The sequence below is a fragment of the Lytechinus pictus genome, chromosome 3 (genome assembly GCF_037042905.1).
Source record: "Lytechinus pictus isolate F3 Inbred chromosome 3, Lp3.0, whole genome shotgun sequence".
Lineage (NCBI taxonomy): Eukaryota > Metazoa > Echinodermata > Echinoidea > Temnopleuroida > Toxopneustidae > Lytechinus > Lytechinus pictus.
The window spans coordinates 39,188,624-39,213,123 of record NC_087247.1 but is presented as its reverse complement, the minus strand read 5'-3'; the positions used below and the strand labels follow the sequence as shown (position 1 = coordinate 39,213,123).

The following is a 24,500-nucleotide window of genomic DNA, read 5'->3' as shown; positions in this document are numbered from 1 at the left end:
AGTTACCAGAACTAGGCAAGTCACAGCATTTAAGGACAATTCGACGGGATGACGTTAAGGACAAGTAGACGAGGTGACGAGTTATTAGGACTCGTCAGGCAAAGTTTACTGGACAAGTAGACAAGGTGACGATAAGCTGTCATCTTGTATTTCAACTGTTTGTTTTTGCCTACATGATGTGATTTTTCCATATTCCGTAGAAACCATCCAGAAGAAACATCCCAAATAAGCACATGGTGTCATCAATCGGATATGCAGTTGAATCTAAATGAAAAAGTAAATCACCTTGATTGCCAAAACGGGCCCCGAATATATGTCATTGGCACCATGGTCCTCTTTCATACAGAATTGTCATAATAAAAAATGCACAATTTCTGTAATAAGTTTAATATCAGCAAATCAAATTGAATTATTTTAGTAAGTTTGAACTGTTATTTCACATTTGTTATTATAACAAGTTTCCTGAAACAGGTCCCATTCGTTAGACTCGCGCATGTTCCACATTGTAATGTATATTGTTCATCCCCGGGAGAAATTTCAATTATATGTTTATATTCCATAATTCTTATCATTTCTGTTTCATATTACATCGGCAATTTAAAAATGAAATGTTAAATAGTACTTACAGAATGAAAGGTTGCATTTCCTATGGACACAACTTCACCGATTGGTATAAAATTAGACTTTGGGGGCTCTGCTGGAATGAAAAATGAGATTTACGTTATCACGGTTACATTATATAACTACAAGAAGAAAAACAACAACAACAATAATAATACTAACGATAATAATAATAATCAAATAATAATGATAATGATAATAATGCTAATAATGATAATAATTATAATGATATTAATAATATTAATAATAAAAATATTAATATAACAATAATAATAAGAAGAAGAAGAAGAGGAAGAAGAAGAACAACAACAAGAAGAAGAAGAAGAAGAGGAGGAGAAGGAGGAAGAGGAGAAGGAGAAGAAGAAGAAGAGGAGGAGGAGGAGGAGAAGGAGAAGAAGAAGAGGAAGAAGAAGAAGAAGAAGAGGAAGAAGGAAAAGTAGGAGGGGGAAGAGGTGAATAAGAAGCAAATGTACCTTTAGAAGACTTCTGAATAATGATTTCTCTCAGCAGGTTGGGTGATATCAAGGAATAAGAAGATACCATGACAACGAGGAGTATTGTCCCAATAAGTAGTAGTTTAGGTTGTTTGTAGTTAGGCATGATTAAATATTGCATGATATCATTCACGATGTGGAATGTTCACGCACATCAAGACAGGATCAACTGTATATCATAAAGAGAAATATAGTGCATTAGTATACACTAATTATATCAAGGGTATTCGCGAAGGTTTGATGAGAATACATCGAAGAACAAGAGGGTAATGAAATTTTATAGTTTTTGATTTATGATGTCATTTGCAAGCAGCTCCCCCACATGTAATGTATAAATTCCGTAAACTAATTTTTTATTGGATAATGATGAATGAAAACATTTTTCTTATAGAATGAAGTATGGAATAATGTGTCTGATGATATATTCATAAAAATCAAGTTACTGTCATTTTTTTCTTTTAAGGAAATTGCAATTTTGGGGGAATTTATACAAAGATATATTCAGGAGCTGCTTAACTGTGACGTCACAAATAGAAAGTTTAAACATTCATAACTTAATTATTCGTTGGCGGAACTTTAAACAATATTCTGTCTTTTTTCGAGTTTTAACATATAATCAGAGTGATCTTCGCCTTTAAGTGCTAACCAATTTTATAAATCATAAATCATTATTAGATAATGAACTCGATACACTTTCTAAGTTATGACGTCTGATGTATTTATATTGTAAGCAAGAACGATATGGCGGTCTTTTAACCATTCAGTGTTTGATATTTTCCAAGCAAATTCTCTGCAATGATAATACTAGAACACCTTGGACGCTCCTTCCCTTTAAACCTCGGGTGGGAGCAAAGGTACATCTCATCCCGTCTTGTTCAGTCAGTCAATATTTTGACCAGTAGGGTGGGGTCGTTTGTTTGGACACCTTTAACGACGCATCTAACGAAATATATTATCAGAGAGTCAAAAGGGGCCTAAGCTGAAATATATTATCAGAGGGAAAGTTCTCCCTGAAATGCAGAAAAAAAAGTTGGCCAAAATATATAAGAAATGTCAAAGTATTTAAAATTCACATGAGATCAGTTCCCCCCCCCAAAAAAAATGTCATGCGATACAATTTCGCTTAAATGTTATCAAATGAGATGAAAAAGATTGTTCTTGTGCATTCAAGATATCATCAAACACATTTTAGGTCAATAATTTCCAAACGAATTCCCAATAACATTTCCCCTTAAATAGTACTATTATTGTTGAATAGATTTCACCAATATCGTTTATAAACTTAAATCCCTGTTCATTCTGTTTGTATGCATATCTGGATATGAGTCGTTTTAAATCATCATAACTATGATATTGTAATCCTTTACGCAAAAAAGGTTTTTTGTTTGTGTGTTTTTTTTTTGCTTAGTAGATACGCACCCACACTCACACTTAATGTCACAACGGCACACAGTTGCTCGGAATTAATTTCAGAAATTATGACCTTTTTTCTGTATGTGAATTGTATGCAAAACACTTGTTGCGGCCCAGAAGAGCACTTAAGTTATTTGCATAATGACCAGATGAAAGCAGATCAATTAAAATAACTGGAAGGAAAATCAAACAAAGTCCAGTCTTGTATGATATTTTTCATTGCTGCCTTCATTGCCCTTACACTGCCCCTATCAATGACATTATTAGATCTCATGGTGTTGATGTAATGCTATATGCAGATGACTCACAAATGTATATTGTCTTCAATCAATGTGATCGCCAAGTTTCGGTTGAACCCCCCCCCCCCCCTGATAGCCTGCATCGTTGGTATTAGAAGTTGGGCAACCAAAAATAGGCTGTTTCTTAATGATGAAAAAACTTATACATTTTACTTCGAAGTTTCGTACAAAAATAAGTATGATTGATGTTAGGGTTGGCAATAATCATGTTGCTCCTGCTGCCAATGCTACAAACTTAGGGATTATATTTGATAGACATATCAATATGAAAGAGCAGATTAGTTCTGTTTGCAAATCTGCCATGATCAGATGTATCAGTCGAATAAGAGGTTTTCTGAATAAAGAGGCAACAAAAACGTGGTCCGTGCATTTGTCGAATCGACTCATGTAATAGCTTGTTATATGGTCTTCCCCAAAAGACATACATTGTATGCAGATGCTGCAAAATATTGTAGCTAGGCTAGTAACTCGTACTCCTAGACAACACAGCATTACCAGTATCTTAAAGAAATAACATTGGCTTTCTGTTGAAAAGCGCATCACATTTAAGATTCTTTGTTTAGTTTTAAAGCTCAGCATGGCTTATCTCCATCATACTTGTCCAATTTACTAAATGATTATAACCCATCCCGTAACCTTCGATCAAGCAAACAAGTACTTCTTCAAAATCCCAAAACCCATACATGCTTTTATGGAAGTAGATCATTTGCTGTAGCTGGACCAACCCTTTGGAACAAATTAACCCTACATATCATTAGTTCGTTATTAGTTCGAACTTGTGTTCACATTGGCGTCTCATTTCTCTAATTTGATTATACGATGACGCTGTTTTGAAACTGGAGTGGAGATTCTCTAACCCCCCCTCTCTCTCCTCAACCATCCACTTTTACAACCACACACGACACACACTTGTAAAATGTTGACATGAGGTCGGCTTGTTATGCATGAAGTGCTCCATGTCGTGTAAATAATTACCAGTTTCATCATTCCCACTTACATTCCCCCCTTTTTTTCTTATTGCATATAGACCAATGCCACTTACGAATTCATTTATGGGTTTTAGGCTATGGAACGTCAATTGTCAATCAAGTTGTGTTGATTTTTATAATATTGAGGATTGAAGCTCAAAAGAGGTATATGCCTCTCAAAAAATGCAAAAATAATCAACTTTCAAAGATAAAACTTTGTCAAACCAATCGATTAGAAGATTGATAATTTGGGGTGATCCGGATCGTATATGATAACTTCACAAATTTTTTTTAGCAGCAATCAATTATATAAAACCTAAAACAACAATATAGTGAAAGATAACAGATTATTAATTTCATATTTTCTTAAATTATGAACTTGCCTCATATTAATAAGAAATAACATGAAGATTTATTATTTTTTTGGCCAAACAATGATAGTTTACTTTTATAATCTAAGCTCATTATAGACAAATTGGTTTCTACTTTTCTTCGTCCACAGAATTTCCCCCGAGCCGAAATACGAAAGAAAGAAGAAGTTTCATGACAAAAACATGATGAAATATTTTGATAACATTTTTTATTACACGCATAACTAATCTCGATGAATAACAGTCATGATTGTAGAAGAGGTTCGCCAGTCATAATAGTAGAAGAGGTTCGCTAGTCATAATAGTAGACGAGGTTCGCCGGTCATAATAGTAGAAGAGATTCACCGGTCATAATAGTAGATGAGGGTCGCTAGTCATAATAGTAGAAGAGGTTCGCCGGTTTTAATAGTAGAAGAGGTTCGCCGGTCATAATAGTAGAAGAAATTCGCCGGTCATAATAGTAGATGAGGGTCGACAGTCATAATAGTAGAAGAGGTTCGCCGGTCATAATAGTAGATGAGGGTCGACAGTCATAATAGTAGAAGAGGTTCGCCGGTCACAAGAGTAGAAGAGGGTCGCTAGTCATAATAGTAGAAGACACTGGCGTAAATCCCGGGGGGATGGGGGGATATATCCCCCCACTTTTCGAGGAGGGGGGGGGTGGCCTGTACAAACATTCCCCCCACTTTTTACGAAAGAAATGAAAAAGAAATCACAAGAGATAATTGTTTTATTGGTGAAAATTCTTCCAAAAATACCGCTTAACAAATAAGATAATATTATTGAATCATAAAATGCAAATAAAGAGCCAGTTCACCATTTCCAAACGAAATACTTATGTCCTTATTATAACATTGAAGAGAAACCCCCGTTTCTTCCAATTCATCAATGTTGGGGTCTTTGGGAAGGGATTAAGATGGAATGTCAAAAATTTGTTGAATGTAATCTCTAATAAAACCATTAAACCATCATGTGGTAAAAAAGATAATAATATTGGAGGGGTATTTGCCATATAGACATACAGTGGCGTAACTACGGGGGACATGGGGGGCACATCCCTCCCCCCCCCATCGGCTGACCAAAAAAAAACGGGGAAAGGAGGAAAGGAGAAAAGAGGGAGAAAGGAAGAGAAACGTAGTGGGAAAGAAGAAAATATTATTCATTAGAATGTTATATTATATTATAACTATGTTAAGTTACATTACATAAGAAACATTTTTATCATAACTTTATGAAACATAATTTGCCCAGGGCCTACGTCTTCATTGTTCCTGGTGCTCGCATTGTCTGTTTAACGAGATACATAATCCTGTTGTACTAAAACATCCCGTTTTCAAGTCAATATAAACCAAATATATTTCCTAGCACTTGAGTTATCATTGTTTTATGTAATGACATATGCTTTTTTTTTCATGACTCAAAAGTGATTGCCCCATGTTAAGGTCTTCGTATATATGAAACATTTCCTGTCCGTGATTACGTTCGCATTAGTGGATTGGTGAGATATGTCTGCTCTTCATGAAATCCTAAAATCAGTCCTTAAAACGTCCCTTCTTCTGATCTGAATATCAAAAATTTTCAGCTCGCGTTTCGCGCTCGCACCATTTGGTTAATGAAATACGTATGGTCCTAGTTAATTCCTACAAAGAAACCTTAGAATGTCCCACTTCAGGTCTGAATTATCTAAGTTTTCAGCTCGCGCTCGCATTGTTAAGCGAGACAGGTACCTATCATGATTACACAAATTTGATTATAATGTCCCTTTTTAGGTGTGAAAATAAAAAAATTTCAGCTCGCGCTTCGCGCTCGCATTATTTGATCAGTGAGATACATATCCGCTAAATGACATTGTCCTTAAAATGTCTCTATTAGGTCACTCACTCAGTCATTCAAAAATTTTGCTGGTGCCCCCCCCCCCCCCATGCCGTGACCCACGGTCGCCACTGTGGACATATCAATGACAATTCCTTGCATATCTAAAAACATGATTGCAAAAAAATGCCAAAATATTTCAGTCATCCCCCCACCCATCAACACGGATTTACGCCAGTGGTAGAAGAGGTTCGCCGGTCATAATAGTAGAAGAGATTCACCGGTCATAATAGTAGATGAGGGTCGCTAGTCATAATAGCAGAAGAGGTTCGCCGGTTTTAATAGTAGAAGAGGTTCACCGGTCATAATAGTAGAAGAGATTTGCCGGTCATGATAGTAGATGTGGGTCGCTAGTCATAATAGTAGAAGAGGTTTGCCGGTCATAATAGTAGAAGAGGTTCGCCGGTCATAATAGTAGAAGAGGTTCGCCGGTCATAATAGTAAAAGAGGTTCGCCGGTCATAATAGTAGAAGAGATTCGCCGGTCATAATAGTAGATGAGGGTCGACAGTCATAATAGTAGAAGAGGTTCGCCGGTCACAAGAGTAGATAAGGATGGTTAGTCATAATAGTAGAAGAGGTTCGCCGGTCATAGATGAGGGTCGCTAGTCATGATTCATCTCAATATCACCAACGTTTGAACTGTGTAATTAAGTGCATGTGATGAGATTCATATCAAATATAGAACAATTTTAACTGAAGGGTGGTTTGATGTTTATCACAGAGAGATTTAAAGAATTGTCAATCTACTGCAAACGAATAAATCTCAAACATGTTTTATCATTATTATTATTATTATTATCATTTTCATTGTCATTACTTTATTATTATTATTCATTATTATTATCATTTTTACTTTCATCCACTCGTGTGTTTGGTTAGGTACTACTGATAGATGTATTATTCTACAGTAGTTCAATACACGCAGGATACCAAAAGTAAATTCACAACGAACTGGCTAATCAAGATGGAGACTGGTAAAAGTCAATCTAATAACTGCTGTTAATTACTATTTAAAGAGCTGTCAAAATAACACTTGAGTTTGCAGGAAACGTCAATCAAGTTTTGAGAAATTACAATTCTATTCCCACTTCATGGCCAACTATTTATTTAAGTCGAATGTAATTAACATCGCTAAGCATTTCACCTGATTTCTTTCATATTTGATCTTGATGTTACATGCAGAATAATGAATACAATTCATTCATTGCATCTGACAAAGATATTTTCGTGACACTGTTGAAGGTCACTCCAATATAATTGTCACTGATGATACAACGTTTATGAAAACAACTGTCGAAGAATAGTCGGCGTTTAATAATGATGATATTAACAATAACATCTCAGATTTCCTCTTGGTAGCTTTATTTACTGGCATTCCAATGAGCTCTGATAGTGGAGTGGCATTCTGACAAAATATATATCCCAATCATTGTGCAGTTCGGGTATATGGAACCACAATTGTCGCACATGTACATTGAGTAAGAACAAATCCAGATTGTGAGACATTTTAACATTGTCCTTGGGCGCACGTATAAGAATTACGAGAAAAAAAATTAACTTCTTGAAAATCGTGATCACAATACGTGAGAATCAAGAGACAGATCACCGATTTCGTCCTCATGACGAATTAAATTTCTAGTTTTAATCTAAAATTCCTCTAACTAAGGGTTTTAATTGTATGTAAGATTAATTAATCAAACCGAGACCCTATACTGCAATTTAAGAAAATTATATGTGAGTACTGCAATCTTAAAATGTGAACTAGTGATGTTACCTAAAAATTTATTCAATCTAAATTTCCATTTAACTTTACACATGGGACTATGATTAAGTTTAAATGACCGGGCAGTAGATAACTATTCATCGATAAAGTCTCACGATTTTATATTATTCATTTCATACATCCATTAAATATATCTAGTTTCGCAAAATTCTGTCCTTTTTAAAAGATACCCCTATTGTTTAATATTAGAATTATCTACATCTGTGCAATATTTGGTTCCATTGATATTAGAATTATCTCTCTCTCTCATAGCGAAAATTGAAAAAAAAAAGAGATTTACACCTAAGAACGGGACACACTAATCATGTTTCGTAAATCACGAAAAGGATGACTAATCGGGTATCTTTTTACATTGATAATGCGAACGATATGCGCTATTCTGATATGAAACTGGATAATTAAATTAAGCACGTTTTGAATAAAGAACGAACTACGTAGTTTTGAGAGTTTAGACCTAGAATCACGGCATTCTAGATACATTTATTTTACTATGAAAATCAATAAATTGAATTGAATTGATAAATTTATTATCCCCTGACGGGAAATTTGCTTTTCATTGGTGCATTACAAATACAAAATAATGCTTACAAGGAAATGCAGTTTACAAATGAGATGACAAATATGAATACATCGACAGGTTAGCAGGAATAATAAACTTAATTTAAACATAGGGTTTACATGGTCAAAATCTTGTAACAAAAATTATAACGTTCGAATAGAGATTAAAGTATAAAGTATCAAGAATCCGGGCATACATTCATTCGGTGGCTAATTGTCAAATTGATTAGTATCTTTGTGCAGTAGCATTACCGAAATAGCAGATGATGTTGTATGTAGCAACACTTTCAATTAGTGATCTGTAAAAGGGAATTAATATAGTTTTATCTATCGCGTGCATTTTTCTCATCATTCTCAGGAAATACATTCTTTGATTGCACTTTTTCCTCAACAGAGTGACATTTGGTGATCAGTCAAGAGATTCACATACAGTCGTTCCCAGATATTTATAAGTTTGCATTCTTTCAATTTCTGACCCTTGAATAATAATCTGCTGTCTTGCTTGTGGATTTCTCCGGAAATCTATGACCATTTCCTTTGTCTTTGAGACATTCAATTTGAGGTAGTGGCGTTCACACCACTCTACAAACCAATTTACGCAACTGACATACTCATTTTCACTTCTGATGTATGATATATAACCCGAAATTACCGTATCATCGGCATACTTTGTGATATGGCAATACACTCTTACAGTTACTTGTGTAGATAGAAAATAACGCTGGGGAAAGCATACAGCCTTGGGGCGCTCCAATACTAATAGATCTGACATGAGAGTTTACGTTTCCCATGTGAACATATTGTTGTCTTTCGTTTAAAAAATCTTGAATCCATAAAATAAGGGTAGGATGTGCTTTCATCTCTACAAGCTTGTTAGCAAGTATATGCGGTACAATTGTGTTGAAAGCACTTGAAAAATCAACGAATAAGCATCTAACAGAATTACCTGCGTAATCCAAGTGATTATATATATTATGTAGAAATGTCATAATTGCATTGTCTACTCCTCTAATTTCTCTATAAGCAAACTGATATACACTACTCAAAAAAAGTTAAGGACCACTTTTTAAAACGTACATAAAGATTTTATACAAGGTGTTTTATTTCTGGAAATACCTCAGTACAACTGTCCTAAATGTCCTTAAACACGCTGTAATCAATTTCACGCATGGGTGGTTTCAGTTGTTGCACAATGTCTCTCGCATCACTGCACATCCTGAAAAGTGGGCTCCGAGGGGTATCAGCTACCGACATGAAGTGGTAAAAACGAATGTCTGAGTGTCTTTCAGGCAGTTCAGTAACGAGTGTGACCACCTCCTGCAGCAATAACGGCTTCACAGCGCTGTCTCATGGAGCTGATGAGGCGATTGATGTCTCTGACGTCCAGTGCATCCCATGCAGCCTCCAGAGCCACACCCAGCTGCTGCAGTCCAAGTGGATGGGCTTCGAGCTGCTCGAGACTCCTCCCCATCATGTCCCAGACGTGCTCTATCGGGTTTAAGTCCGGGGACCTCGCTGGCCACTCCATACGCTCAATCCCCTGGCCCTCAAGGAACTCGGTCACCACCCTAGCTCGGTGGGCACGGGCATTGTCATCCATGAAAATGATGTTTTGTCCCACATTTTCTGCAAATGGCACCACTATAGGTTCAAGGACCTCATCCCTGTACCTCACTCCTGTCATTGCTCCCCCTGGGACCACGTAGAGACGAGTACGGTTGGCGTAGGTGATGCCTCCCCACACCATGACGCTGCCTCCCCCATAACGGTCATGTTCTGCAATACAGGGGTCTGCAAATCTCTCTCCTGGTCGCCTCCAGACTCTCGAACGTCCATCATTGTGGTCAAGGGAAAATCTGCTCTCATCTGTGAACAGAACTCTACGCCATTGCTGTCTGGTCCATCTGACATGCTCCCGGGCCCAGTTGAGACGAATTCTTCTGTGAGCAGGGGTGAGTGGGACAAACTGAGCTGGCCGTCTGGCATGCATATTGGCTCTGTGAAGTCGGTTACGGATTGTTTGAGTGGAAACAATCACTCCAGTTGCTGCAGCGAAGTCATTGTTGAGGCGGCGTGCACTGTGAAAGCGGTTGCGGAGGCTGAGATTCGTCAAGTAGCGATCATCTCTAGGGGTTGTCGAAACTGGTCGGCCACTTCGGGGTCTCTCGGAGTAAAGCCCTGTCTCTCGGTGTCTTTGATTTGCTCTGCTAATGACACTGTGTGACACGCCCATCATTCTGGCTACTCTTCGCTGACTGAGGCCAGCTTCCAGCATCCCTAGGGCTCTGGCTACATCTGTTTCACTTAGGTGGTGTCTTGGCATTGCTATCCAACTGTCCAGGATGCCATCAAACACAATGAAATCAATATCACACATGCAGTTCTTTCATGTCTCTTGCATCATTGCAATGTGCCCGTACAAAGTGGCTTCCAAAGCATTTTCTGTCTTTAGTCTCTACAATCAACAACTTGCTGACAATAGCAATGCCAAGATACAGCTGTCCAGAATGCCATCAAACACAATGACATCAATTTCACACATGCAGTTCTTTCATGATGTCTCTGGCATCATTGCAGTGGGCCATAAGACAAGTGTCTTCCAAAGCATTTTCCGTCTTTAGTCTGTACAATCAACAACTTGCCTACAACAGCAATGCCAAGACACCACCTAAGTGAAACAGATGTAGCCAGAGCCCTAGGGATGCTGGAAGCTGGCCTCAGTCAGCGAAGAGCAGCCAGAATGATGGGCGTGTCACACAGTGTCATTAGCAGAGCAAATCAAAGACACCGAGAGACAGGGCTATACTCCGAGAGACCCCGCAGTGGCGGACCAGTTTCGACAACCCCTAGAGATGATCGCTACTTGACGAATCTCAGCCTCCGCAACCGCTTTCACAGTGCACGCCGCCTCAACAATGACTTCGCTGCAGCAACTGGAGTGATTGTTTCCACTCAAACAATCCGTAACCGACTTCACAGAGCCAATATGCATGCCAGACGGCCAGCTCAGTGTGTCCCACTCACCCCTGCTCACAGAAGAATTCGTCTCAACTGGGCCCGGGAGCATGTCAGATGGACCAGACAGCAATGGCGTAGAGTTCTGTTCACAGATGAGAGCAGATTTTCCCTTGACCACAATGATGGACGTTCGAGAGTCTGGAGGCGACCAGGAGAGAGATTTGCAGACCCCTGTATTGCAGAACATGACCGTTATGGGGGAGGCAGCGTCATGGTGTGGGGAGGCATCACCTACGCCAACCGTACTCGTCTCTACGTGGTCCCAGGGGGAGCAATGACAGGAGTGAGGTACAGGGATGAGGTCCTTGAACCTATAGTGGTGCCATTTGCAGAAAATGTGGGACAAAACATCATTTTCATGGATGACAATGCCCGTGCCCACCGAGCTAGGGTGGTGACCGAGTTCCTTGAGGGCCAGGGGATTGAGCGTATGGAGTGGCCAGCGAGGTCCCCGGACTTAAACCCGACAGAGCACGTCTGGGACATGATGGGGAGGAGTCTCGAGCAGCTCGAAGCCCATCCACTTGGACTGCAGCAGCTGGGTGTGGCTCTGGAGGCTGCATGGGATGCACTGGACGTCAGAGACATCAATCGCCTCATCAGCTCCATGAGACAGCGCTGTGAAGCCGTTATTGCTGCAGGAGGTGGTCACACTCGTTACTGAACTGCCTGAAAGACACTCAGACATTCGTTTTTACCACTTCATGTCGGTAGCTGATACCCCTCGGGGCCCACTTTTCAGGATGTGCAGTGATGCGAGAGACATTGTGCAACAACTGAAACCACCCATGCGTGAAATTGATTACAGCGTGTTTAAGGACATTTAGGACAGTGGTACTGAGGTATTTCCAGAAATAAAACACCTTGTATAAAATCTTTATGTACGTTTTAAAAAGTGGTCCTTAACTTTTTTTGAGTAGTGTATATCTATCTGGTCACCCACTTGTCTAATGAGATGTTTCAGAACGATTTTCTCCAAACATTTCATTACGTTGCATGTAAGAGATATTGGTCTGAAATCATTAATTTCTTTGATTTGTTTTCCTTTTGGAATGGGGATGATTATTAATCGTTTCCAATAACTGTGGGATGCTACCTAAAATGAGGGATTTCTCAAATAACTTAGTGAATACTGGGGTTAATTGATCCTTGTATACTTTAAGTACCTTGTTACCTAGTCCATCTGGCCGGGGAGATTTGTGTGTTTGTAAGCCTGAAATTATTCTTCTTATGTCATGCTCAGAAATTTGGATAGGTGCTTGATCAGGCATCTCGTTCACCTTACTTTTGATTTCTTCATTTTCACTACCAAAATTTTCAGCATCAAAACGACAGCAAAAATTGTTTAGTTCATCAACAAAACTAATATCTTGTTCGGTTGGCACAGATTTGGATTTATCTTTATTGTATCCAGTAATATCCTGCATCTGGGGTTATCGAAAGTTCCGTTCAATCTTTTCTTTGTAGGAACGTTTACATTTTTCCGTCTGCTGCTTGATTTTTCTTTGGGTTTCTTTCATAACGCTGTATTTCCAGTCGAAAGCGCTGGAGCGCTGCGCCCTTCTCCCTTAGTAAATCGCGAAGTTCTTTATTAACCCACGGCTTGTTGTTAGGATACACCTAAACTCGTCTGTTTGGTATTGTTATATCGATGCAGAAGTTGACATAATAAAGCGCAAGCTGAAAAAATTGATGGCGATCTGAAAATGGTCAATTTAAGCACTATTTCAAGCATCGTAGGATTGTGAAGTGGATATGAAACGTACTCCACAAACGATGCGATCGCGAAGCACGATCCATTAAAAAAAAAATTATTGTTTAGACTAAGCACCCGGGGAAATTGTAAGGACATTTTGTCATCATATGAAAATGACTTTTTTCCTATTCCTCTTCCTAAGCGCGAGATGAAACTTGTCGATACCGATATTCTATTCTGAAAAAAGGGACAATTTCATTATTAGGAACTCATGAAACTGTTACCTTATTTATCAATATCATACTAATGAGAGCTCGAAATCGGCCTGAAAACCGGAAATTTTAAGCATTTTTACATATTGTTTTACAGCCTACTTGTGCACATAATATGGTAATCCTCCTATGCAGAGCTAATCGGCCGTTGATGGAGTGCAGGAGAATGTCTTGATGCGCGCAGTTGCGGTAGCGTGGTTTACTTACACATACATGTGAACTAATAGTCCAGGATAGGCCCCATAGGAAATTGACTAAACCTTGTTTTTTTATATATACAATATTTTTCGATGGTTTCTTGTCAATTCGAAGGTGCTAATTACGAATCTGAATGATGCCACTCGTGTAACCTTGAGCATTTTCTGCAAATTGGCAAAATCCAATATGGCCGCCAAAATATGCAAATTACGCATGAAAATCACAAAATTGCCCACACATTGGCTATAAAATGCATGAAATTGTGTGGCAGGAGTGAAATACTGTCTGGAAAAAAAAAATTGACAACATATTTATTTTCTGGATATTCAAAATGGCCGACATAGGCCTCTGTATACTCTATTATGTACAGCATAACCTTAATAGGGAAAACTAATTTTCACACAAATTAGCACTAAACTGCAAGAAATTATGATCTATGAGCGAAGTACTGTATACAGATCACCATTACTAACGAGATATATCATTTATTATGTATATGGGAACATTGTTATTAACAAGGTTATGCCTCTTCTATCCTGGACTATTACAGAATGCGGTGCCACTGCAAGCCTGTCAAGATCGGGCCGGCCCACAGTGGGCCAGAATTAGTTGAAAGTGCGCCAAAATTATATTCCGGGTTATATTTTTACTTTAACATGTTGATTAAGGGTAATTTTGGGCGTAGAATCGACTGAACATAATGTAAAGCCGATATGACGTCACTTTGATACCAAATTTTGATTGGCTACTTAAAACCTATCTGTGAAAAGACAAATTACGCTAAACAATGTGCAGTATAAACTTTGTGTTATGTGTTACTTTAAGAATGACCAGAGTGAATGTTGATTTATGCTTCTCACATGCCTAAAAAGTGTGTATGAGATCCTGAAAATAATTTTATGACATCAAAATGATTATAAGATTTAAAAAAATATTTAAAAATCTGAAAAAAATAACCGTGCTTTATCAAGCGGTGTAGACTTGGGTATAACGCAGAGTATATAACTCCACGAATGTTTTACTGTGAGGAGGGTTTTTGGCTGAAATTATTCTACAAGTAACTTTTATCTCTGGAAGAGGGGCGGGTAGCCCTTATTTGCGTTACCAACCTTTATTTTGTTTGCATCATGCCCGGAATTCATGTCATTTTCATGGAATGGAAGGGGAATCGTCCTCGCCATGCAAACATGAACGACAATGTACACCCCACACTGTGCGCTGCGATGACTGCGCGGTATAAAAATGACCGTTTTTGAACAGGTTTTGAGGGTGTTGTGTCAAGTAAAATCGGCTCTAACATAAAAACGGGCAGCTAAATTTGGTATCGACTTAAAGCTTAGACATCTGGCAAAATGATGATGATAGAATTTAAACGGAAATCCACGGAAATCTAAACGTTTCTAATGTAAATGCAAAAAACATGGATTATCCGCCTATTTCGAGGAATAATTAACGAGGCTGTAAATTAAACATGGGTATTATACCTCCTTCGTACTTTTCTTTCTGTTTTTCAGCGTTTCTCTCAAGTTAAAAGGATTCTTTTTGGTTGCCAAAAAAAATAGGGGGGCCGGTCCTCGAAATGATATAGACATGAACTTAATCATTAAATCACTTCTTTTTATGTTGTTTTCTGTACGTAGGCCTCACAGTTTCATAATTATTTTGAGCTACTTGAATCTCAATACATATATTTTCCCTGAAGTCCGTCTTGTTTTTCTTCTAATGATTTTTCTTTATCGTCATTTCCTTTTATGTCTCTTTATTTCTTCCTCCTCCTTCCCAATTTCCTAAAAAGACCCAAGTTTTTCCTATTCCTTTTCATAGGTTCCTTTACTGCACTTTCTCCTATCTTTGTCCTCTCGCAATGTTTCGTCATTTATTGTCATGTAATCAATGAAAGATAACTTTATAATACTATATCAAGGGCATGCAAGAACCGGCAAAACAAAAGACAAACTAAAATAAATCATCTCTTTAAGTACATGTAAACTTGAACTTGATACCATCAATAATTTACAATTGTTTTGATGACATTTTTAATCAAGATCATACAAGAGGGTGAAATGATGAGTTACAAAACAGGAAAATAAGTTGCCTATCCTTGGGATTTTCAAAAGATTTCTGTAAGTATATGTGAGTTCTACTTCACAAATACTATACTTATCAATGATGTTCCACGATTACATAGTAGGCCCTATATATTAAAAAAAAACACCAACCCCCCCTGTATATACAGGTTAAGCGATCATAACTAAAAAATGGCAAGTACTTTTGGCCAAAACTGAGGGTGATTTGAATGATTGGAATGTCCACTAAATCCATGCAAATGGTCAATATTTGTCAGCGGGACGACGGTACTCTTTGTAATGTCTATATAGTGTGATTTTTTTTCTTCGTGTGTGGCGGCAAGGGGGCAACCGCCTCTTATGCTTTTCCAAAAGTTGCAAAAAGAAGAGAAAAAAATAAAAAAGGGAAAGAAAAGCGAACTTGAAAGTTTAAACTCACGAGTAGAGAATTTATTTGGCACGGTTTTACTAGCTATACATATATTGTCTCTGACTAAGAGTCTACGAATAGCAAACTGTGAGATCAAACGACAGACCTCCGAGTACCAGCACTATAATTGCCTAAGAGAATTTGGGTGAAAATAACTAAAAGACCCGTTCAATACACGATATTCGTTGATATCTAGTTCAACAGACATGTTGACCAAGTATTTATGATGTTTATGGTCATGTTTTATTGATACTCTGGTTTTTGACAAGCTGAAAACTTGTCAGAGCATTGCCAGACGAAACAACAAGAAACATATATGCCTGATATATACATATATATAGTTTACTTATTACAGACCGGTTAAAGCCACACCAAATATGAATCTTCGGGTAAACACGCCTGGTACATCCTTTATTCTGTGTTCCAAAATGTTTTAAAGTTATCCTCATAAAACACTATCAGGTTTTTCATATCCAAATAATTCAAAATCGAGACGATATCTTTGATAAAGTTTCTGTAAATCATCCTGAGGAATATCAGCGTAGTAAGACTGGTAAAGATACTTTGATGAGCTGTTGGTCGGACTACTCCCATTCGAAGATGGAAACTTGACGATATGGTCAGCATGAACACGACGAAGAATGTAAATAGCGTCGTCAACCAGGGTCTCGAAATGGCTGATAACGTCGTAGTCGATGTCACAAGGTTTGCATCTATGCGTGATCTCACCCCAATGACTATTCTTGAGAAGTGATGGTTTCTCTGTCTTTGTCGTTAAAAATTTCACAAATTCATCAAATCGGAGGTCATATTTGATTTTATCTCCGTGTTTATTGACGATCGTTTTTTGCTCTACACTCCCAGTCTTGTTATTTAATAAAGTACTTGTTCTGTATCCTTCCAAGATATGCAAACCAATTTTTTTCTGAAATATTATTGATGTTTTCGATGTGGAGCCTGCCCATAATTTATTCTGATAGGCAGATAATATACGATGAAACGGGTGGCGAACCACCAAAAATTTGGTGTAGCTCTTTAGGATTTCAGCTCTCTTGCTCTTGTTGTAAGACGAAAGAAATGAGAGTTTACGAGGTCCGATAACATTATTGACCTGAGGTTGTGGCAGATCATCAGGACGTTTCATGACACCATTTAAAACAAGAAAGACTCGCTTCCAGCTAGTACAAGCCACCTTGGGAACATAGCAATAGACGAGCTTGTATTTCTTATCGACGATGAAATTACTGTCTTGGGAGCCCGCTACCTGGTGGATACCATTCGCAGAGCATACATCTGCTAAATGCTTTCTACGGCGCCTTTGAATGTCGACCTGGATGTTCATAAATTCAGATGCGTTAATGTCATCGTTCGATGTCAGCATCATAGTCGAGTTCGATCTCGTAGGATGAATTACGGGCGAGTGAGCTGTAGATGACGCCATCTAAGAATTTAATTGTGAAACATGTAAAACGATTACGATGCGCAATGAAAATATATTAATATTCTAATTGCACTGACTTACCCGATGTACAAATGTTTTACAATAATTACACTTATTTCTTTGTTTTGAATTGTTAGTGCATGTATCATGAGGGAGAGGTCTAATAATATGGAAGAAACAAGACCTATGTTTATTAAAAAAACATTTTAGCAATAATGCGATTCATTTACATTTGACAACATAGATACACATACGTAGGCTAAAAATACCATAATCGATGTATGTTACAAGAAAGGAGTAATTCGTATAAGCATAAATGCTGCATTTCGACTGAAAATATAAATAACCTTTAAGAGAAAGGTTACAATCCTCGCAGTTTGCCTCTAAATGTACTTTTTTCATTTTTGCCATGAGTTGAGATTTAGATTCAAACTAAACTAAAACCGAGATTGATCCCAAATTGTCTTACAGATGAAAGTTTATATGTGCATGCACTCTCAAAACAAGTCAGTCAAAATGACTATTAGTCGGGTCAGATGAGTGCAATTGTTATTCTAGTTGTAGTTTATATACTAGGATTCTGACTACAATATACGTCAGAAATGTGACTAGACATATCAATTGCACCCAGCTGGCTACTACTCTAGTCAAATTGACTGATTTGTTTAATGAGTGTGTAACGGCTATTATGCGTAAATGTGAAATTGTGTTGACACCATAATAAGAAGATATCAAAATATAACGCTTGAAACAGTTAGTGATAATAGCAATAATATCCTTACCCCTTTCAAAAACACTGGATGATGTATCATTGAAAGCGTGTCATATCCTGAAAATATATATAGAAAAATAATCCAGTACATGGATTACATAAACTATGACAAATCTAAATATCTAATCTAATCTTTCAAATCTAACTATCATGACTATCGAAATGAATTCCGAACAATGCGATTAAAAATTGGGAGAATTTTCTGAGAAATTTTAACGATCCAATCAATGAAAAGAAGTTATTGAAATTGTCATAACAGTCATGGCAATGATAATTCAACCGCTGAAGTTTGATATCTTTGATATATAAATAGAAAAGTGCATTGAATTTTCCCAAACTCTTAGACACCAAAATTGGATAGATTACCACCTTTCTTACTTGGAAAATATCAGCGTATAATCTGAAATTGATACGTCAGGAAACGATATCATAGAACCAGAGCCATGGAGAAGATTGGATTTCATGTCATACACGATATTTAATCTCATTTTGTGTCATGAGCTGTAACAAAAGTCAAATCTGCAAAAGGATCATTAAAGTACACATAATTATGTTTAGTTAATGAAAGTACATAATTTACCCTTGTTAATTTTCCTTCACAGCATATGAATGTAAAGCGATATTCTGACTAATAGTATCACGTAATCATTCAAACCTAAAACACCGGTGAGTCTATATACTTACTAACAGCCATTTCTGATATATAATTCTAAAGTCGTTATCATAATAAATCGGATAAATAAAGTAAAGTAATGAACTTACTGCTTTTAATCATATGTTGAATAGATGGTGTTGTCAATGATGTGAAGATTGATACTAATACCATACAAGCAAGAGCTATTAGACAGAGAACAACCTTTACTTTATGAGGTGGCAACATCTTGCTATTGTGATGGCGTGGCGGAGAGTGGCGTTAATGAAAATCAATCAAACGCTTGTGATCAGAGAACGCTTAAATATATAATATTTGAGTTCTCAGTTTTCCGGCTGAATTTCTTTGAGCTCAAATAAGGTATCTTTTTCCACGAACTCTTCCTGGACCCTATTTCAAATGAACTGAGCACTTTTATTCTAATCACGACCGTCAACATTTCGTTTTTATCTTCTTAAATAAAGGATGACAACCGTAAAGCTTGTTCTACAGTGCGTATCAAAAAAAGTTTACACTTTGAAAAAGCCCTGGGAATAAAAAAATATACAACATGTGGGTAATTTTTTTCACATATAATCTTGGGTTTGGGTCTCATCCATCCAATGAAAGTAAAAGTTTTGAAAGAATATTACACTTGAGTGAACACTGTCCATTATTGTAAAGCTCATAAAAATCTGTTTGCGCAGAAATGCTTGTTTTCACGCTGTGTCAAGGGGAAAGGGCGAAATCAAACTTACCCTGCGAAACATTTCTCATACATTTCCCTTGCACTTTTAGTCAATTGAAATAAAACAGATACATTCAAGCATTTTGTAACAATTTGGCCACCCAAATTGAAATTTCAGCACTTAGTAAGAACAACTTTCACCCTTTTTGTGCCAGCTGGATCTGAGGACCTAACTGAATCTAAACAAAAGTTTATATCAGACATCTTCCGCATTTTTTCACTAAGTTTTTATCATTTAAAGTGGGTTTACATTTCATTTTTTCATTTAATATTTGTTTCTCCTCACTTTTTTCCAAGCTTGACAATGATTAACAAAATGAAAATCAAGCCTAAGCCATTTCATGTAAATCACAGCTCAGTGTAAAGCAAATATCGTCACGATGGCCTCGGTGTGTGGAGGAGTGGGGTGGGGCGCAATGCACTCTTCGAAGTGTTTTGGGAAAGGAAACATGTTAAAAAGGTAAAATATATCTTCAAATCAATTTTACTAGCTAAATTCCACGTATTCTTCATGATTAAGGTTTACTTTTATTCGCATAACTATTTCAAAGTTCTGTGCAAATAATTTTTCACTAACTTTTCAAAAGTAAGTGGTGCTCACTCAAGCGGAAATATTTTTCGACAGTTATATCGTCATTTGCTTAAATGGATCTGTACCAATGTTAAAATGTGGAAAAATCTTCAGGATATTACAAATGTATAATTTTACAGGATTTTGTGTAAGTGTAAACTTTTTTTGATACGCACTGTATAGAATTGCCGGTCATAACAACGACTAATGATGAAGCATGGATCCCATCCGCGTGTTTTTTTTCATACATAACGGTGAATTAGATACGTTTGTTACTAGGGATAACTAGAAGACTTTAGTATGACCGATCGTGTGTAAGTTGTATAATATCAATAATTTCGATGTCTCTACCCCCCCAAAAAAAAAAAAATTAACATCGCAGTTTCAGAAGTTCAGTGCATCTAAACAACGGAATCATCTTACTAATAGTACGAAAACAAGGGCTCTTGACCATATAAAGCATTTAAAAAAAAATTAGAATTGGCAATGCTGTCCATTATTATAATGGACAGCACTGCCAATAAAAAGATAATGAATACAACAGTTTTTAAGCTTGAGACTCCAGTGCTCATATTTACCCATGAAGCCGAAATCAATATCACAAATATGAAAAAAAAAGTACTGCAGAATTTTACGATGCATTGAAAAACATCCAAATAAAGTAGTAGTTGAGAAGCGGCATGAGGATAGGTAAGATAAAATTGATATGTAATGTTTTCTTATTCTCTCCTCAGCATCTCTCTTACCAGGTTATTTTTGTCTTTTATGCAAATAATATGAGAGAGTGAGGTGAGAAGAATTAAAAAAACACATTAATATTAATTTCTTACTAAGAGGTTAAAAAATTCTTGACGATAATCTGACATGACTTCATGAGCCTCTGTAGGACAGAGGTGTCAGTCTTCAACGAACTGGGAGCATGACTGTATGTGGGCTTGTGTTTGGTGCATATTTAGGCATGTAGGAGCAGTGGCGTACAGATGGGGGGGGGGGGCTCTTGACCCAACCCCCCTTCTCCCCCCCCCAAAAAAAAAAAAAAAAAAAAAAAAAACGACCAAGAAAAAATAGAAAAGGAATGAAAAGGAATGAAAAGGAAAGGAAAGAGAGAGGGTTCAATATGATATTATTTTCTGAATCTCATGTCGAAATCTATCACAAAATTTGATTTTTATGATAAGAATGTTGACATTTTTACTCGCTCGTATTTTCAAAAACCCGTGACGAATTCATAACCGAAACCTGCATATCAGGCCTACGTCCCGGAAGAAAAAATAAAGCCAATATTCATTGATGAATGATCATTGTAATCTTAATCGTAATAATGTTGTTTTGCATCACTTTATTGAACAAAAAGCAACAAAGGAACAGTATATCAAATGCATTTTATACATTGAATTAGACATAAGAACAGAGAGAACATATGACTCGGTTCGCGACGGGTGAACTCGTTTGTTGACTCAGGGATCTCGTCAAAGAAATCACGAACTTATGTAGTATAGTGCTGAAATTTATGCCCTATATACATTCACTAAAATGACTACGGTAAACAAATATCAGGTTTTTCGTAACCAAATAATTCGAAATCTAACTGAAAGCGTTTGTATAATCTATTCAAATCTCTCCTAGGTACATCTTTGTAGTATGACTTTATAGATGCAATATTGGAGCTATTTGTTGGACTACTTCCAATCGTTGACGGGAAATGGACGACTGAGTCTGCATGTAGGAGACGGAGAATGTACTCAGCATCGGTACTCAACGTTTCAAATTTGCTAATGATATCGTAATCGATTAAACAGGGTGAACACATTTTATGGATTTCTGACCAATGCTCGTTGTCGTACTCCTCGAGAGGGTCTACCAAGAACTTAACAAAATCGGCCATGTTTAAGTCATAGCGGACCATTCCTTTCTTTGTTGAGAGGCTTTTGAAGACCGGACGCTTCGGCTCAAGGAGTGACCAAGATTTGTACTTGTTCAGAATACGCATACCGATACCTCTCTGCCAGGATGCACATCTCTCGAACTCTGACACTGGATCTAGTTTATTCCTGAAGGCTGATAGGATTCGGGAGAAGGGGTCTCGAACGACTAAAAACTTGGTGTATTCTCGGAGCATCCTGCGAACGTCTGCCTCTGGATAAAATCCAAGATACTTGAGTTTCCTCGGTGCCACCTTGTTGTTGACTTCTGGCTGTGAAAGCTCATAAGTGTCGTTCATGACTCCTCGAAGAACAAGAAGTACCCTCTTCCAACTGGTAGAAGCGATCTTCGGAACAGAACAGTATACAAGTTTGTATTTCTCGTCAACAATTAGGCGATGTTTTTTTCTCTTCAAGAGATCTGAGAATGTTCCTCTTAGATCATACCTCCTGCAGGTTTGGTGTAACTGCTCTCGTCTTACATTCTGAATCGATTCTTGCTCATCCATGAAAGATATTGTAGATGACGTTATCTCACTTTGCGCTTTGGTCGAAAAGTCCATAGATTTGTTGTACAAATTTCCAATCTGTGCATATATTGAGATGGAAGAAATTAAATTACGATATCGCGCCAAGTTTCAATGTATGTATAACTGTATTATGTACATTCGTATGGTGGCCCTGAAGGGACATCGCAAATATAGACCAAATCGCGAATATTCACGACGAAATTGGCGACGAAATTCACAACATCGTGAATTTCGTCGCGAATTATTCACGACGAAATTCACGACGTCGTGAATTTCGTCGTGAATTTGTTTTGCTTGCCTGGGCGGTATGCGGGTTGAAACCAACTCGTCTGCTGCTAATTCCTCCACCGAAGGGTCGATCTACATTCATTTTAGTCTAATGCAATTCTGTCCATTAACTTTTCGCCTAACATTACAACCATATGGTCCAATAAACATTTGGTCCAGTCATTACTTCGTCTAATCACCAGTTCGTCTATGACCATTTCGTCTCATAACTAGTTGGTCTAATATCAATTTTATTTTCCTTAATTTCGCCCAATTTTTAACAAAAAAGGAGGGAAAAGAGAGGAGAAAAAAAAGAAGAGGAGGAAGACGAGTTAAAAAAATAAGATGAGGGGAAGACATGAAAATAAAAAGAATCTTTCATGTCACTATATAAAATTTCGCACTCGCATTGCCTGTTATAGGTGTTCCAGGGGCGGATACAGCCTTCGCCAATAGGAGGGAATTATTTTTCAGCCATATTTTCCCCGATCGGCCGCTCGAAGATGATTTTTGGTTTCTGTGAAGGGGTGGTCTTCTTAGCTTTATTCTTATAAATCAACATAAATATATAATATCATAATCTTTATTTATATAATGTGAGCGCGAAGCGCGAGATAAACTTTTTTTTGAAATCTTATGTAATTTTTCCTATAATTTGAACATTCTGGGCAATGTTTGTTTTCCTAAAAAAGATGTGTATGCAAATAAATAATTACTACGAACGCGAAGCGCGAGCAGAAATGAACTGGTGGAATAGGTACCTGTTAAAGACTGCATGCAGTTAGTCATGAAGACGTTATATATTTTAAAAATCAAATAATGCGAGCGCGATGCACGAGCTGCTTTTTTTGACATTTTTACTTAAAAATGGAAATTCTAAGGACTTTTGGAACTTAAACAGAATAGGTATATAATAAACAATTGATGCGAGCGCGAAGGGCGAGCTGAAAACTTTTGACATTTCTACATAAAGAATGGAAAATTTTAATCAATTTTTGTAATCGTGAACAGGATAGCTATATAACTAAACAATTGATGCGAGTGCGAAGCGCGAGCGGAAAAAAATCGAGATGTAGACCTAAAAAAGGCGGGACACTCTATTCATGTTTTGTAAATTTGGAAAAGAATGAGTAATTCCTACATTAATGATGCAAGCACAAAGTGCGAGCAGAAAATTGTTTATATTGTGATCTGAAACTGGATAATGATTTGAATACAGAACAAGTTGAATATCTGAATAAACATGCGCGCGCGTGTTTCATATTTAGACCTAGAATCTAGGCATTCTAAATACATCTTTTATCATGAAAATCAAAGCGAGCGCGAAGCGCGAGCTTAAACTATTTGATATTCCGATCTGAAAAAAGAGTCAATTTCAGCTCTATATTTCAAGCACTTTGTAAGAAAATTGTAAAGTGGATATGGATCGCACAGAGCTGATTTTTTTTCATTCTAATTACTTTGAGTTTTGACATAGGACCGGTACATCCTTAGGACATGTAGGACATGTCATTATATGAAAATGATGAATGTCTTCCTATTCCTCTTGCTAGGCGC

At 37.3% G+C, this 24,500-nt stretch overlaps 2 protein-coding genes across 5 annotated transcripts in view; both read right to left on the bottom strand.

The window, feature by feature from the left end:
- Positions 1 to 24,500, bottom strand: part of LOC129257277 (carbohydrate sulfotransferase 11-like) — a 41,402-nt gene that overhangs the window by 5,382 nt on the left and 11,520 nt on the right. Inside the window, exons 2-3 of one of the 4 annotated variants that reach the window (XM_064097014.1) lie at positions 1,095 to 1,284; positions 627 to 697 (exon numbers count right to left, since the gene is read on the bottom strand). In XM_064097014.1, the coding sequence (XP_063953084.1) occupies positions 627 to 697; positions 1,095 to 1,236 (213 nt within the window). In that variant the 5' untranslated portion in view covers positions 1,237 to 1,284. Of the gene's footprint in view, positions 1 to 626; positions 698 to 1,094; positions 1,285 to 21,548; positions 22,734 to 24,500 lie in introns of those variants that run through there. The other 3 variants (XM_064097015.1, XR_010293075.1, XM_064097013.1) reach the window with 3 other exon arrangements.
- LOC129257278 (carbohydrate sulfotransferase 11-like) lies at positions 13,209 to 19,224 on the bottom strand. Its single transcript, XM_054895565.2, has 3 exons — positions 19,037 to 19,224; positions 18,285 to 18,331; positions 13,209 to 17,502 (listed from the first exon to the last, which is right to left on the bottom strand). The coding sequence occupies exons 1-3, from the start codon at positions 19,152 to 19,154 to the stop codon at positions 16,507 to 16,509; spliced, it is 1,161 nt and encodes a 386-aa protein (XP_054751540.2). The 5' UTR covers positions 19,155 to 19,224; the 3' UTR covers positions 13,209 to 16,506.

Excerpts from the sequence above, each read along its gene's own strand:
- LOC129257278 (XM_054895565.2), bottom strand. The coding sequence starts at position 19,154 with ATGTTGCCACCTCATAAAGTAAAGGTTGTTCTCTGTCTAATAGCTCTT. Across the intron at positions 18,332-19,036 it reads TCAACATATGATTAAAAGCA|GATATGACACGCTTTCAATG; the intron begins GTAAGTTCATTA and ends ATATATTTTCAG. Across the intron at positions 17,503-18,284 it reads ATCCAGTGTTTTTGAAAGGG|ATGGCGTCATCTACAGCTCA; the intron begins GTAAGGATATTA and ends TTAAATTCTTAG.